At 45.0% G+C, this 14,684-nt stretch overlaps 3 protein-coding genes across 3 annotated transcripts; 1 reads left to right on the forward strand and 2 right to left on the reverse strand.

Annotated features, from left to right (window-relative positions):
• Positions 1-2,456: 2,456 nt before the first annotated feature.
• On the forward strand, positions 2,457-4,229 carry JR316_0010069 (Transcription factor SKN7; the record flags this gene model as incomplete). Its single annotated transcript, XM_047895743.1, has 6 exons — positions 2,457-2,599; positions 2,672-2,741; positions 2,795-2,923; positions 2,977-3,376; positions 3,627-3,942; positions 4,007-4,229. The coding sequence occupies 6 exons, from the start codon at positions 2,457-2,459 to the stop codon at positions 4,227-4,229; spliced, it is 1,281 nt and encodes a 426-aa protein (XP_047745462.1).
• A 7,810-nt stretch (positions 4,230-12,039) lies between these two features.
• JR316_0010070 (Dehydrogenase azaJ) lies at positions 12,040-13,116 on the reverse strand (the record flags this gene model as incomplete). Its single annotated transcript, XM_047895744.1, has 1 exon — positions 12,040-13,116. The coding sequence occupies one exon, from the start codon at positions 13,114-13,116 to the stop codon at positions 12,040-12,042; it is 1,077 nt and encodes a 358-aa protein (XP_047745463.1).
• Positions 13,117-13,895: 779 nt separating this feature from the next.
• JR316_0010071 (Spermidine N(1)-acetyltransferase) lies at positions 13,896-14,570 on the reverse strand (the record flags this gene model as incomplete). The annotated part of the gene is made up of 2 exons (XM_047895745.1): positions 13,896-14,031; positions 14,092-14,570. 2 exons carry the CDS (start codon positions 14,568-14,570, stop codon positions 13,896-13,898), a joined length of 615 nt encoding a protein of 204 aa, XP_047745464.1.
• Positions 14,571-14,684: the final 114 nt, after the last annotated feature.

A 14,684-nucleotide genomic window follows, 5' to 3' on the forward strand; every position in this document is an offset into this window, starting at 1 on the left:
TGTATGCTTTAATCCTCCCTAAGTTAACTTTCTCATGGCCCACAACTTTCAATTTAACAAGTACAAACTTTACCACCACACGATGAACTAACCAATTCACTAACATAACCCAGGACGCACTGACACACCCTGACCAATTTATAGATGATTGGAAACATGCACTGACATTGCCCTGACATCACTGCAGTTTGCGCTGACATCGCTGTGGTATGCACTGACATTTTCCAGTGCCCGGAGGGGGGGGGGGGAGAGAAATTAGTGCCCATGTTGGAAGGCGTAGGTAGCCCATTCATGAATATCGACAAGTTGCACGATTGTAATGAAAATAACTTTTGTCGTATTTTTTTCTAGCTTGAAAATCATATGCGACTCTGCGAGGCGTGTTGTTGATACATCAAGAAGTCCGTTCACTTGGGATCATTTTCCTGGAAAGGTGGATCAGTAAATATGTACCCCATATTGTGAGGTTCTTTATTCTATTTACATGCCGATTCAACGAAAATATGTAGATGTACGACTTACATGATTACGTCCCTGTACATATGTCAGATGTTCTTTATCTGTCTCTTTCGGACCGGTTCTGTGTGTGTGAGAGAAAACCCGAACGCGAGGTGCTGCTCGGTGATGCTGGGAGTCTGAGAGTCAATAATTGGAATTTGAAGGGAAGCTTTGGGCATCGCTGGCATTTTTTTAAAGTTGGTTTGCATTTAGATTGTGGAGCTGGGATGTTACATTGAATGGGTGCGTTGCATGATTGAGGGTACATAATGTGGGGTACATGTGCGTTGGCCAGTTAGAATCGATGTATAGTTTTGAACAAGAAATGGCTGTGTATAGGTACTTTGTGGATAATCAATGGGCGTCCGTTTCTGTATTTCTTGAATGAGACTTCGGGTTATAAAAATTAAGGCATAATTATTGATTGGAATTTGGATGGCCTACAAGCGTACAAAAGATTTGCCACGACCGCCGAGTTTTTCGGTCATAAAATTCACATATTCTGCCCTGTTCAGCTTTGTTTCGGTCGCTCGGGTCTTCTTTCACCTCCACGGTAGCGGTATGTCACGAACGCAAGTACTGTAGAATATTTTATGCTCGTTAAGCGCACCTTTTAGTTAAATTGGTCTGTCTTTGGATGGTATCATGTTGATTGTTTTCGAGAACAACGGTTCGACTAATTTCTCAGATAACTCGGATGCTAATGCAGCTCATCGAAAGCTGTATCTAAAAATAACTTTTTCGAGATTTTAGCTATTTTTCCACAAAAAACATTGAATCTGAAGATTCAACCGCTAGTTAGAATCGATGAACGAGCTCCGTTACTTCATATTACAGGCCCCTTAGGTATTTGAAGACATGTTCCAGCATGGTCACCATAATTGACGGATGTAGCCCGGATAAATTTGGACGTCTTGGATTATCCGCAGTGACTGTACTCAAACTATACATTAGAACAAATTGAAGGCGATAAACTGACTAAACAGTTACCTTATTCTTCAGAAAAAGGCGATCTACACTGATCTGCACTGATCTGCACTGATCGAAATCTTTTGACGCATGGTCTTCCCGTCCAGTTAATTACATCATTCTGACTCCCTGTAGATGCATGGTATGTGGCATGGCCGCTGGCCGAGAAGTGAAGGCATGCTTTAGATAGTACAGAAGTCATGGGTGTTGATTGAGTGTATTGTTTTGAAACTAAAATCTCATGCTACGATGAGAATCATATCTATTCTCAACTGTTGAAGTGCTAATAAAAGCTTATCGAAGTCGTAATTTTTGCCTTTGCTTATAACGGAGAACTCAAAGGGCTACATGAAACTACACAGTCGATGATGTCATATGTGAGCGCTCAACGGTTTATACAATTTATTTCAGGTGTGTTTTACACCGTTTACGTCAAACTGGCAGGAACGATAGTTATGCCACTTGAAGATCGATTTCACTGGGTCCGTCAAAATTAACCCGCAGGATTCTCCAAATAATTGTACTAATGCGATTTCTGTAAGCTGATACGAAATTAGGCCCAGGCCAATGACTTCATGCCGATTTTGAAGAAGGGTGCATTGCGGCGATCTCGCAGTGCCATTTGATTCCAAGTAGCTATTCGTAGAGCTATTTTGTTGTGTATTGTATGTACCACCTTTGTTATCTGATTCAGTTGGTATTTACATCTTATTGGCTTAACCCTCATCGAGTTGACAACCTGGGAGCTAAAGAAGTTCTTCCAATTGAGATAGAGGAGTGTATGCTGGAAACAAATTTTCCACCCTGAATGCCAGATCACCTCATTCGTAATTTGACCGTCAGAAGAATCAATGCGCCGCACCATCGGGGTCAAACAATCACTTAGTACTATAAGATCGATGGGAATAGGATGTACAATATAGAAGGTGTCGATCCACCCAGCGCTTTTCTGCATCTCAGCTGTAAACCCCCATCAACACAAAGTCCCCATGTCCTTCAACACAGAAACCTCTGATTTGGTTAATGTTCGACCCCAAGAAATCGTGTTTGAAACGAATATACCGGGAGAAGATTTGACAATGCCGTCAACGGTCCCGGACTTTGCGAGAAAACTTTTCAAGTCACGTTTACTGTTTTTTGTTCATTTTTTTCTTGGGACTGATCTGATTATATGCTATACTACTTTTCCTTCTCGTGTGCTCAGTCTACTCGAGGATCCTGCAAATGGCTCAATTATATCCTGGAGTTCTGAAAGAGATTCTTTTACGGTCATGGTATGCTCAAATTGAATTTGCGCAAGTCTTGACAAGTTCTGATCTTGATGCAGGACGTGAACACCCTTTCAAATACGATCCTGCCCCGGGTGTTCAACCACGGAAATTTCTCGTCCTTCGTGAGGCAATTAAACAAATACGACTTCCACAAAGTTAGAAAGACATCTCAGGACTTGCATCCGGTTTGTGGCATTGATTATTGTTTCAAACAACATTCAAAGTAACAACTCTGTAGACGTGGACATTCAGGCACCCCCATTTTCATGGTGACAGGCCTGGTGATCTGAAGTATATCATGCGGAAGGCAGTAGTACCACAATCGGAGGTACCCCGCACAGAGGTTCATGGCTCCCGGCAGGAGGAAAGGCTTCCCAAACCATCGTCATCATATAGCCCTGAATTGGATGTATACTCCCCTCAGCAGGCTGTCCCAACAAACAAAGAACTGCTGGACGTCATCAGTCGTCTGGAAGGTGAGATTAGAGATCTTAGGTCAAAGCTACGCACTCTGGAACGGTATTCCACTGAGCGAATTGAATACCTGGAGTCGAGAGTTAAAAGCATTGAGGCAGCCATCCCTACCCAACAGTCAAACCACCCAACGCAGCAAGACATTGAGCAAGGTCCCCATGATAGTAAGCTTCAAATTTTCACTATGTCCAAAGAACACAGTCTTGCAGATGTCATTGAGTTACCATCATTGGAAACCTTGAGCCACCGAACTGAAATGTTCGGCTCATGCATCGATTACACAGCTACACTCTTTGTACTACTCAAAGTGCGAGCGGTCCAACGAGTCGCATTGTGACTCTTCTGCTTATTGTCTTGGAGCTTGAGTCAGTGCGGCTCCTCACGAAAAGTTATAACATACCCTCTTTGTTGTAGATCTGGCTCCTGGTGTCTTCTCTAGGTCAGGTCACCCCGGCATTCCAACTTTCGAGCAGGGCCCACCAATGCTACAGTCACCTAGTAACCTACCTCCCGGACTGTTCACTCACTCACCTTTAAATATATCCGGTGGTCGTCGAGATTCCCAACAAGGTAACACTTCGTCACTGTCAAGCTATCCTTCAAGTTCTACGGCCGTGATGATGCCGCCGTCGGCCAACTTGATTAGTCCTGAGGCGCCCTACTACCGAGAAGATTTGTTTGCAAATGTTCCAGCACACGGCGGGCATGAGCAGTACGATGAAGGTGCTGGGTGAGTACATCCAAATCGTGACATCATTTTTTTTATCTAATTTGATAAGTATGATATCCACCAGTTACCAGAACACAAGTGAACTGCTTCCTGCTGAAGGAAGCAGTTCTTACTTCCCCGTCTTTACATCATCGTTACCCACCGAGGAAGATCGAGAAGGCCACCCATGGGCTCGAGCGACGAAGCGTTTGAGAATCTCTCAGGCACGTCACAGTTGGCCTTCGAACTTGAACAGGGCATCTGGGTCAGGTTCATCCATGGACAAGGGGCCAAATATTGACAGTTGATTTCTTTTCCGTTGCTCCCCACATACAATAGAACTTGATAATTCCAATTAACTACATTGTGTATAATATTTGTGATTCTATATCTCGTTCACTCACTGGCATCCGTACTGAAATCTGCAAAGTTTTAACTGGAGCCGAATCTGAATTTTCAGTTAAACATATATGGATTTCATGACTTCCGAGAGAAAGTTTTGAAGCATCAAAGCATGCTCATTCGATAGACGGTCATTCTGCGCCGCACCACATGGCCACCCTGAGGTCAGGGTTGACCAATAACCGTGAGGTACGGTGAAGAGGGACAATGTGCAGTCGTGCACAACACAGACCGGGGATATGGCAGACGAATAGAATTCCAACGAAAATAAACTCAACAGATAGAGAAATTATGCACAAGCATGAGGTACTGACACTTTTTAACATGCCAATCGATCGTGCTAAAAAGGCCATTTACGTCAGTTCATGAAACTCTTCAGATCAGTATAACCAATGTCCGAAAGCATATGATGGACTTACCAAAGAAGGCGAAACAACGATTTGTGGATTAAGAAGTGGCATTCACCAAGGTTTTAGTATACGATACAAGGAAGGCAAATCATAATAATACAATAACATGAATCTTGTATTTGAACGACGACATTTTAGATGATGTCAGAACGGCAAAGTGGGCAGCTGGACGAATGGCTAGTATTGAACCACTAAAGGGATGGGAAGAATTAGATTAACTGTCGCAGTACGTACATCGGGCCACTTACTTTGTACAAGCATCCTGCGTGGAAACGATTTTTACACGTTTTACACGGCTTCTTCGGCAGACTCCCGTCCATGACGCTGATAATGCTATGTGGAGAATTTGATGAGTATTTCAGGAGGGCAAAAGTGGGAGAGGCTCACGAATAGCAAATGGCACATTCAACTTGACCCTCGAAGTGCAAAGTCACATTCTTCTTGAATATTCCAAGCCCATCTATTATACGGCCGTTCTGGAAGAGGTAGGGTAAGTGGATAATCTTGTTAATTAGAGAGGGAATAAATGAGACTGACATGGGACCAGATCGTCTGCTGCACACCAAGAACCCAAGCTCTCCAACGGTTTTCGTCCACCCCAACTTGTTTAGTATCCCGGACTTCGATTTTATGGAGAGGCCAGTCTCCCGGAATGCGTAATTTGATTTCTAGTTGATGTTCGTCTACAAGGTATGCAGCAATGACTTCGTTGATCGCTGTTGCCACCTTTATCGACATATTGTCATCTGCAATGCCGTCTGTTACTGCATGAGATCGGACATGTTCAAGCTCTGTTTTGATTAGAACAGGCGAGAAGTGTGTCGATGTGTATGCAGTAACAGTGTTAGTGAGTTGCCGATCTTTGCAGTCAAGTATCCATGAATGGATAAGAGAAGGAACACTGAGAAGAGCCCGGTAGTATACATGAGCTGCAAGGACAGGAATAGTGTGGGGATTTCCAGGCTCGTATACTAGGTGCGTTTAGCGATCCGAGGACAATTTATATCGGAGAATTTACTTACGATCAACGTAAAACTGATCCACAGCCCAAATATCTAACTTGAATGCTTTGGTGAGACTGCCGAGATTGAGACGTAGAAGACCCAAAAAGCATGGGACAAAATGGTCTACGACTACGTTCAAATTGCGGAGTTGTTCGATGTAATTTGATTTGACTTTGAATGACTAAAATTTGGAGTAGGTGATCATTTTATACTGAGACGATGTAGGTCCACTTACTGCATCCTGGAAGAGATCAAATACCAGCAACCATCCCAATAGATAACCAAAAATGTTATCATGTTCCCCAGCGTCCTCTTCGTCGACCTCAAAGTTCATCTGCCTTGTGATAATATCGAGTAGTTCTGTGGGTAATGTTGCCTGGACAGAGCCTTCAGTATCCACACCAGCTTCAATGACAAAATATTCTGTGCGCGTCCGAGCGGCGGATTTCAGGAGTTGATACGCCATTTTCTGTACCGTGAGCGAGCGATCGTCGATGAGGTGGCACATCTACCGAATGTCACAAGTAAGCGTGAGTAATAACAGAAATCGGTTAACTCTGTTTTGAATATGTTTACCTTCGTCAATGTATCCTGATCTATGAGTGATGAAGGTAGATCTTGGATAATCGATAACACGAGCTCCCGACAAGCTGATCGGGGTGTTGAAGATAGCGCATTAGAATCTACAATTCAATGAATTAGTTTCCACCCGAAAATATGTACAATAAACACTCACGATGACTAATGACTTTCAAATCGCGTATAGTGGTCAAGATCCCCAACCTCCTCTCCGACCATTCCGCCATTAAGCTCTTGTTCAGCTTCGCAAGATCTTCAAGGACAATTACCAGACGTAATGTTCTCGCCAGACCGACCAACTTAGACCCATCTTCAGAGTTGCTTTCATCGTCAACGTCATGCCCTTCTGTCTCATCATCTTCTCCAGAAGACGTCTCTAAGACCGCCTCAATGACATCAAAGATAAATGACCAATGGGAACCAGGAATATTCTGCAAGATCGGCGCCAAATGCGTGAAAATAGGCAGCATAGCACTCTGAACATCTTCATCGAGCTCTTCATCGTCATCTTCAACATCAGCAAGGACCCATGCTTGACAAGCTTTGACGACGTTTACGGCTCTTGGGGGAGGAAGAAACGCAACTTCACCCTCGGGATCCGGAGCACAGGCAGCGAGTTTGCGTAAAGTGAGTAAACCTTCCGTGTTGACCTTGCTAGGCTTGATACCAAGCAGACTTGCAGCTAGTTCGTTTCGATAGCGATCCAGTTTGGGAGGTTCTGCTCCAGTGGAGGTGGCCACGGAAATGATGGTCATAGATGTTTGAGGCGCTAGATAGAACCGACTGTCATTGTCTAGAGAGAATTTCAGTGGTAGATATACATACCACTTTTTTCCAGCTTTCGACCCAGCTGTACCCATAGATCTACTTCTGCTGCTTCAACGTCATCGGCCAGAAGTGGTTCCATGATAAACTTTAAAATCCTCGCATCGCGTGCTGTGTCATTCTCTTTGGCATACGAGATTGCATTAAAAAGAAGGATCTGAATTTGATTAAGGCCTTCCCTTGGGTCCTTGCCGGGGGATTCATGCAACAATCTATCCAGAACAGCTCTCCTGCAGGCGGGGTCATCTTTACCCTCTGCAGAATTGAAGAGATACACTGAGAGCTGTTTTGCCTTTCCAATAATGTGATGCAGCGCTGAAGAAGTCACAGATTCGTTGAAAACGGGGCTCCGTGACAACGCCGACGGTACGTTTGATAAATCTTGCGCATATAGTGACAACGCGATGGTGTGGCGTAATATCCAGAGGTTTTGCTTCGCAACTTTTCTTTCTTCTGCAAGGAGGTGTAAGATGCCGCTGACGATACGAGCATATGAGGTGAATCCACGGCGATCTGCGGTTTTAACAACTGGTTTCGATAGTGAAGTAGGAGAGATGAGTGGATCAAGAATCGCAATACTTGGATCGATGGCACCAGGTGAAAGGTCATTAAGCGTCAAGTTTAAGAGCGAATCGTTGGGGAATAGTTCTTGAAGAAGGTCCAGCTGTAGTCCAGGGGGCTTCTCAGAGAGCATATGAAGAACATCTTCTGGACTGGGAGAGGAGAGGGATAGGCCTGTAATCAGCGAATGAGGATATCAGTGTCATATCTCACTTACGTTGGGTTGACCGAAGTATCCTGAACAATAGCCCTCAATTTCTCTTTCAGGATATTCAATATATCCAACTTTTCGTCTTCATCAGCGTCATTGAGCCACTCCGTCCACAAGTTCCTGGCATGTGCTTCAGACGAGCTGAGAGTGATATCTGCCCCTTCATTTCCAATATGCGGGTAGAGAAAACCGAAAAGAAATACATCGGGAAGCAAAGATCGTAGAAATGATGGATTCTTGATGACGCGGGGGTAAACAGTTTGGATTAAATGGATTGAAGTGTCAAAGTTGGGTTCAGGTCCATCGCGTCTATTGATGACGTGGTGGGCATTTGATGTGAATGTCACGATGATGACTTGCAAAAATGTGTTTACTCCTGGAGCTGACAAGAAATAGTCTACGTATAGTCATTGTCAGAAACTTTGTCTTCAACCAAATTGCAATACAGTTCAAGGAAAAAACACACCTGCCGACGACAAGATTTTTTCCACTAACAAAACCTCATCAGATCCGATAGTACCCCCCAATGCCTGCTCCAACAATCCACCAACGACACCATCGAGCTCACTGGCTTGGGGTTTGAGATAATTCGGAAGTTTTCCTTTCTGCGCAGCCTCCAAGAGGATGCCTATCGAGTTTTGATCAGGTACATGGCCAACAACTGATGTCGCAGCCACGCTCGCCAGAAGGGAGTGCCAAACTCTCGAAGCATTTTGTTCGTTATTTCGGTGTAAAAGATAAGTTAAGAGGAGAGGGCTTGAAAGTTCGAGTATGCGGTATGAGTGTTGAAAGAGAAGTGCATCGAATCTCTGCACCAGGGATGCGTTAGATTCAATCAATTCCGTGGAGGAAAAATCACTTACGCTGGCAAATGACAAATCCAAAAACAACCCATCTCTAAACTGATCTAGCATATTGACAAACAGCTCAAATTCTACTTTTTCCGCTCCCTTCAGTGTCTTCTCCAACTTGGTCAATTCGTAATCCAAAATATCTTTCATCAAACTACGAATTCGTTCAGCCAGCGAAGGGGTCTTCTTGAATCGATCATAAAAAACTTTGAGAACAGCTGAAATCAGCTGTACGTTCTGGCCTTCCGCACTGGATGCCTTCATGCCCAACACCAAGACATCCCATGCAGAATCGAAAAGCGTTTCGTCCACGCCGTGCAGCACCTCCAATGTCTGCGCTAGTAGTCGTGCCGCGGCTCTATCGCCCATTTGAAGTTTCTGACTTGATAGATGTTCCCAAACAGCCTGTAACTGTCCACGTACGATACCGTTGGAGTCTATGTTGATAGAGGTGTTTCGGATACGCTTTATAAGAAAGGTAATTGACTCGAGGAGAGATGCAAGGAAGGCTGCAGAGGCCGCAACTCTGTGAAGGGAGCTGAGCGCACGGCTCTCGACAGCCTCCCAGAATGCAGCGAAGAATTGGGAGAGAGGTTGTGTAGACGGATCTGTCTCTGAGGCCAAGATCTGAACGGAATATAAGAACTTGATGCAAGACAATTTATCGTAACTTACTGAGGAAGGAATCGTTGAAATGACAATGACAACTGCAGGATACCCCAGTACTGGAGATCCTGAGCAACCCGATCGCAAAAATTGCAAAAACTCTTGAAAAGCCGGAGGGGAAGACGTCACAGCTACGGACGTGGGTTCACCTGCATCAACATCACTATCTGCGTCTGACCCTGACTCTTCGCCTTCAGTTGATTTCCCTTCATCTAACGTCCAACACTGAGGGTATTCTGCGCACGATTGAGAAACAAAATATAATTGTATAAAAGAAAATACGGCGTACGCTTAAGGAAAACTAGCAAAGGTTCCCACATCACTCCTTGCACATTTGTATCCATCTCTATCCAAGCAGACCTCAGAATCGCAATCCCTAATGTAGACACCAATGTTTCTAGATGATCTGAAGCAAATGAGAAATGGACCAGGAGGATGTTTGGAATGATTACCTTTATGAGAGGTGATCAACGTTTGCACTAAACTCCAGCCCGACTTGCGGACATTGGGTTGCGCAAATCCAAAGTTTTCGACGTCAATCCACGGGCACGATTGCGCAGAGTTTAAAACAGTCCACAAAGCTGGATTCGAGTAAAATGACCGTGAATCTTGGGATAATGTCGATGATGATGCTAAAGCAATAGGGTCAAACGGTGATTGCAAAATAATTATCCTACGTACCAAGTGTCCAGCGAGCCGCACCTAATGCTCCAATGCGTAATCTAGCTCTGCGATCGGGTTCGCTTTCCTCTTGTTCCTCTTGTTTGGAGCGTGGTGTTTGGTCTCCGTCGTCTTTTCTAGGCGTTGGGACTCTTCCAGATCCTTTCTTTGTAGATGTAACAGGTGCAGGAGGGGGAGGGGGAAGCGGGTTAAGATAGATATATACGCCATTTGGATCCAAAATGACTCTTTGAATAAACGCATTCAACGATGTTTGAATATCATCGCTGAGAAAAAGGTGCTGGGAAGACGCCGATTCTTCTGTTGTGACTGTTTCTTTCCATGACCTTGAAGCTATTGTCGCGACTGTACGGTCAACGTCATGCATCGAAAGACACCATGTACCCAAGATATTGTCCAGCTGGGAGGAAGACGCAGATTCGCGGAGGAAAAATATGATCTGTTCCCGCACAGGCGGGATCTGAAGCAATGTTGAGTGTACTGAAATGGCGAGTAGACGAACACGACGCGACGCATTGACTAATAGCGCTGATATGTGATGAAGCTATATCCTTGGTCAGAATCAAGATCGGCGCATACAGTCAAGTAAACTCACCCACACGGGTAACATCTCGACCAATGTATAGGTTATCGGGCTTTCCGAGCCCTCCTTGAGACACTGATTCACCCACGCCGATTGTAGCTCCTCCAATGCTCTTGTCTTTGTAACCTGGGCCTTTTTGCTGATATTTCGTAGAACAACGAGTAGATCTGCAGGTAAAGAATGCGCTAGACCTGTCGTCTCAAGTGGATCTGGCTGCACTGGCGCTGGTTTCACCGGTGGGATGTACATCTTGACCCTCGGCTCGGCTTTCTTTTTGCCTTTCTCTCCTTTATTCTTTGGCCTTTTGTCCTTCGGTGGGGGTTCATCGGCAGCTGCATGTTTCTTCAGGTGCTTCTTGCGCGTCGCTGAAGTCGCAGATGACTTTGGGTTGCCTTTAACCATTGCTGACGGATTGAAGGTTCGAAGATCCTAGAAGTGATCTGAATGATGGTATTTCCAAATAATTCAATACTATTTGAAATTGTACGAACTTTCAGTGACAGCCAGGATGTTATAAGTTTGAACTTGGAGCACAGGTCTCCAACAGAGCGGTAGTCTCTATTACACAGACTTCGATATGATGTATTACAGCCCAGTATGTAGCGGGAAAATCTAGGAATCTGAAATCAAAGGTCACGTGCATGCATCACAATCTCGGAATGTTTTTGCTTTCGGAAACCGTTACGGTGTATCCCTCACTTCCTCAACAACTTTGCCAAACTTTTGAAATTCCTTCTAGCGAGGGAGACCTTCCGTTCCGTCAAGAAGTGTCAGATACCTTTCGCGTTGTTGCAGAGGTTCGACAGATCGCACCTCCAAAGCACTGGCAAGCTGTTGCATGGCCTTGTCGCATTCTCAACAAATTCTTTGATGCTCTGGTGGTCACCTTGAGCATAGATGACAACAAAGTAACTACTTTGGAAATGCCCATCAGATACAAGTAGGATGTCCACCGTTGTAAAGAAGCGTCGTTTATTAGGGGATATGAGGTGATGAGATGCGACAAGAGGAATCAGAGGATTCTCGGGGCCCTGCCGGGACTAGGTGCAGTTGAATCAACATGGAATCAACGTTTTAAATTTTAACACTTATTGTCCTTGAAATGACTCAACTGGAAGCAAGAGATTTTATGGGGATTCAGGAGGGTTTAGATGAGTACGAAATACCAAGTTGTCCCCTCCATTAACTTGAATGTTTTTCTGAAGAATTAACCAGGAACTCAAGCCCTTGAACGCTCAAGGATTTATGGCCTTTGATGGTGTTCGATTTTTTGCTTTCAATGAAGCGACATTATCCCAGTCTCCAACCAACAGGACATACACGGTATACAATAACTACGACTACTCTACGAATGCTCATAAGCATTGTTGACTTCCAAATCAACCACGAGCTTGACCCCACTGACACCTTGACTCCATTCATCTAGACCCTTTTGCAATGATTCCAGCCCCTTTCCGACGACTTTAATCCTTGGACTAGGTACGAACTCTCCGTCGGCCAATTTCTTTGTTAACCAATCCCGATACACAAAGCTGGAGAACTCTCTTCGAGCACCAACATCTGTCGGGACTGCAACAAACTTGACCTCGATTCCTTCAGCAGTGGGGCAATCTGGCCTCAGTGGTGCCGCCGATGCCAGTTTAGCAATATCTTTTCCTTTGGCTTTCTTGAGCACCTCAAACGCGTCCTTGACCGCTCTACCAGATGCTTCATAAGCATATTGTATTTTTACTCCGTCTTCGCGGGCAGACTTGACGATTGCGTCGACCGTGTCTTCAGCCTTGTAATCAAACACTTTGTCGGCGCCTAATTCTTTCATGTAATCGTGGTGGTTCTCGCTTGCAGTGACGTAAGTGATGAACCCGAGTGATTTGGCGACTTGAATGACAGCGCTTCCAATGCTGCTTGCACCTCCCCAAATCAACAAAACCTTTTTATCCTCCTGTTTGTACTCTGCATCTCGTGGAATGCCGACAACTTGTAGTCCCGCCCATGCCGTCCCCACCGCCATCGGGAACAAGCTCGCCTCCTTAAAGCTTATTTTCTCGGGCAACAGCGCCACATTGCTAGCCGGAATCAGCACGCGCTCCTGGAAGGCGCCGTAGTCTGGCGCGCCTCGCCTAAAGAAACACGGTGCGAATGCAGATACACGTGTCCCTGGCTGGAGGTCTGTAGATACATTTATTCCAGCGGCGATAATGACGCCGCCTACGTCTGAGCCGATAACTGCTGGGTATGAATCGATGACGAAGCCGCTAAGCCTTTGGTAGGCGTCAATGGGATTTATGGCTATGGCCTTGACTTCAACGAGAACTTCGTCTGGTCCTGGTGTCGGCGTTGTACGATATGCGATATCGAATGGCGAGCCCTTAGAAGTCAAAATGGCTGCAAGGTGTTGAGTTTGGGCTGAGGAGGAAGACATTTCGAGGAAGGCGAGTAGAGATGGTACACAACACCACTTTCTTTGAGGTCTACTTATATTGTCTTGACTAGAGATTCTAATAAGGCAACTCTGTTGTCTCTCCGACAATGAGTCAGACAATCTTTACTGTCAGCAAGTCGTTATGGTTGTTTAACGCCTGCATAAGAAAATTTACGAAGTTTCGGGCCCCGCCTTGTTTCTGTGCCGCCAGTTGGTAAATTTGCAGTGCAGCGAATTTGGTGCCGAGGGCATTCGTATTCCAGATGATTACTAATGCCTTATACTTGAACTTGATGTCAACGGGTGCCGCGTCCTCCTTACGTGTGCACTGATAAGGTGCGTTTTAAGTCCTTTATTCAATGCATACTAAAGCCCTTCAAGTTAGAGAAACCGAAAATCGTTCCGCTTGTTTATCCGGTCACAATTAAGATCGCCTGGTTTCGGTATCTTTTGAAGCCAAAATTGAGCTGATCCGCCAACTACGGTCACGGTTGGCAGATGTAGGCCTTCAAATAGCAAGGGGCTGGACGAACAGTCGGGACCGTTTGATATTCATTTGCTGTCGAACCACAGACGCCAGTTGGCTGGTTGTAACCGGATTGTGCCAGCGGAAGATATCCAAATTTGCAGCATGCATTCTGAATCATCCCTTACCGTCTCGCTCAACCACAAATGACGTACGCTTCTCTCTCAACAGTACAACTTGAAACGCGATGTTGATTTTTGGGTACCCAATTCAAGAGCTCCTTATAAATTCCTGGGTGAGGAAATTCCTGCACTTAAATATGTCCTGCTTCAACACGACTGTTTTGCCCTTCTTTCCATTCCTCAACAAGAATTCCCATATGAATGACATCCTTCCAACCACCATTTATCCACATCGCTTTACGCTGTCGGCCCTCTTCGATGAATCCCCTAAGTATTCATACAGTGAGTATCTCTCAGTCACTTCTTATCGCCAAAAATACTACTGACTGTTTTCTGTACACATTGATGGCACGATCGTTACCCTCGTAGACTTCAAGAGATATACGGTGCATATTCATGTGCACAAAGGCATGATCGATCATGAATCGTGTAATTTTTTGACCATACCCTTTGTTGCAGAACTTGGGTTGCATGATGATGGCGTAGTTTGTATGTCTGTGGCCGCGTTCCAACAACCCCCACAGTCCGGTAAATCCAATAAACTCGGGCTCCGGTTGCTTTTTACTATCGGATTCCGTGCCAGCGGGCTGACCTGGTATGGTTTCGATGATACAAAACATTTCTGCTTCATTGCTGATAAGGTCTTGAAACTCCTTTTTGAACTTGTCTCCTCGAGGAACAGCGAAAAGGGGGGAGATGAACGGAGAAATTTGTATGTTGTTATAAAGGCTGAGTATGTTTTCAATATCATCCGCAGGTTGGGACTTGAAAGCACGAAGGCGGATACCACAGTTAAGCTCGAACATGTTGAAAAGTGGGAACCTGGACGCGTTTCAAGTGTCTTTGCTTTTTATACTTGATCTGTTGTCTCTATTAATAACTGAGGTAAGTTGTCGGTACCTTAGGTGTTGGGAAGTGGT

Source organism: Psilocybe cubensis, chromosome 9 (genome assembly GCF_017499595.1).
Source record: "Psilocybe cubensis strain MGC-MH-2018 chromosome 9, whole genome shotgun sequence".
NCBI lineage: Eukaryota > Fungi > Basidiomycota > Agaricomycetes > Agaricales > Agrocybaceae > Psilocybe > Psilocybe cubensis.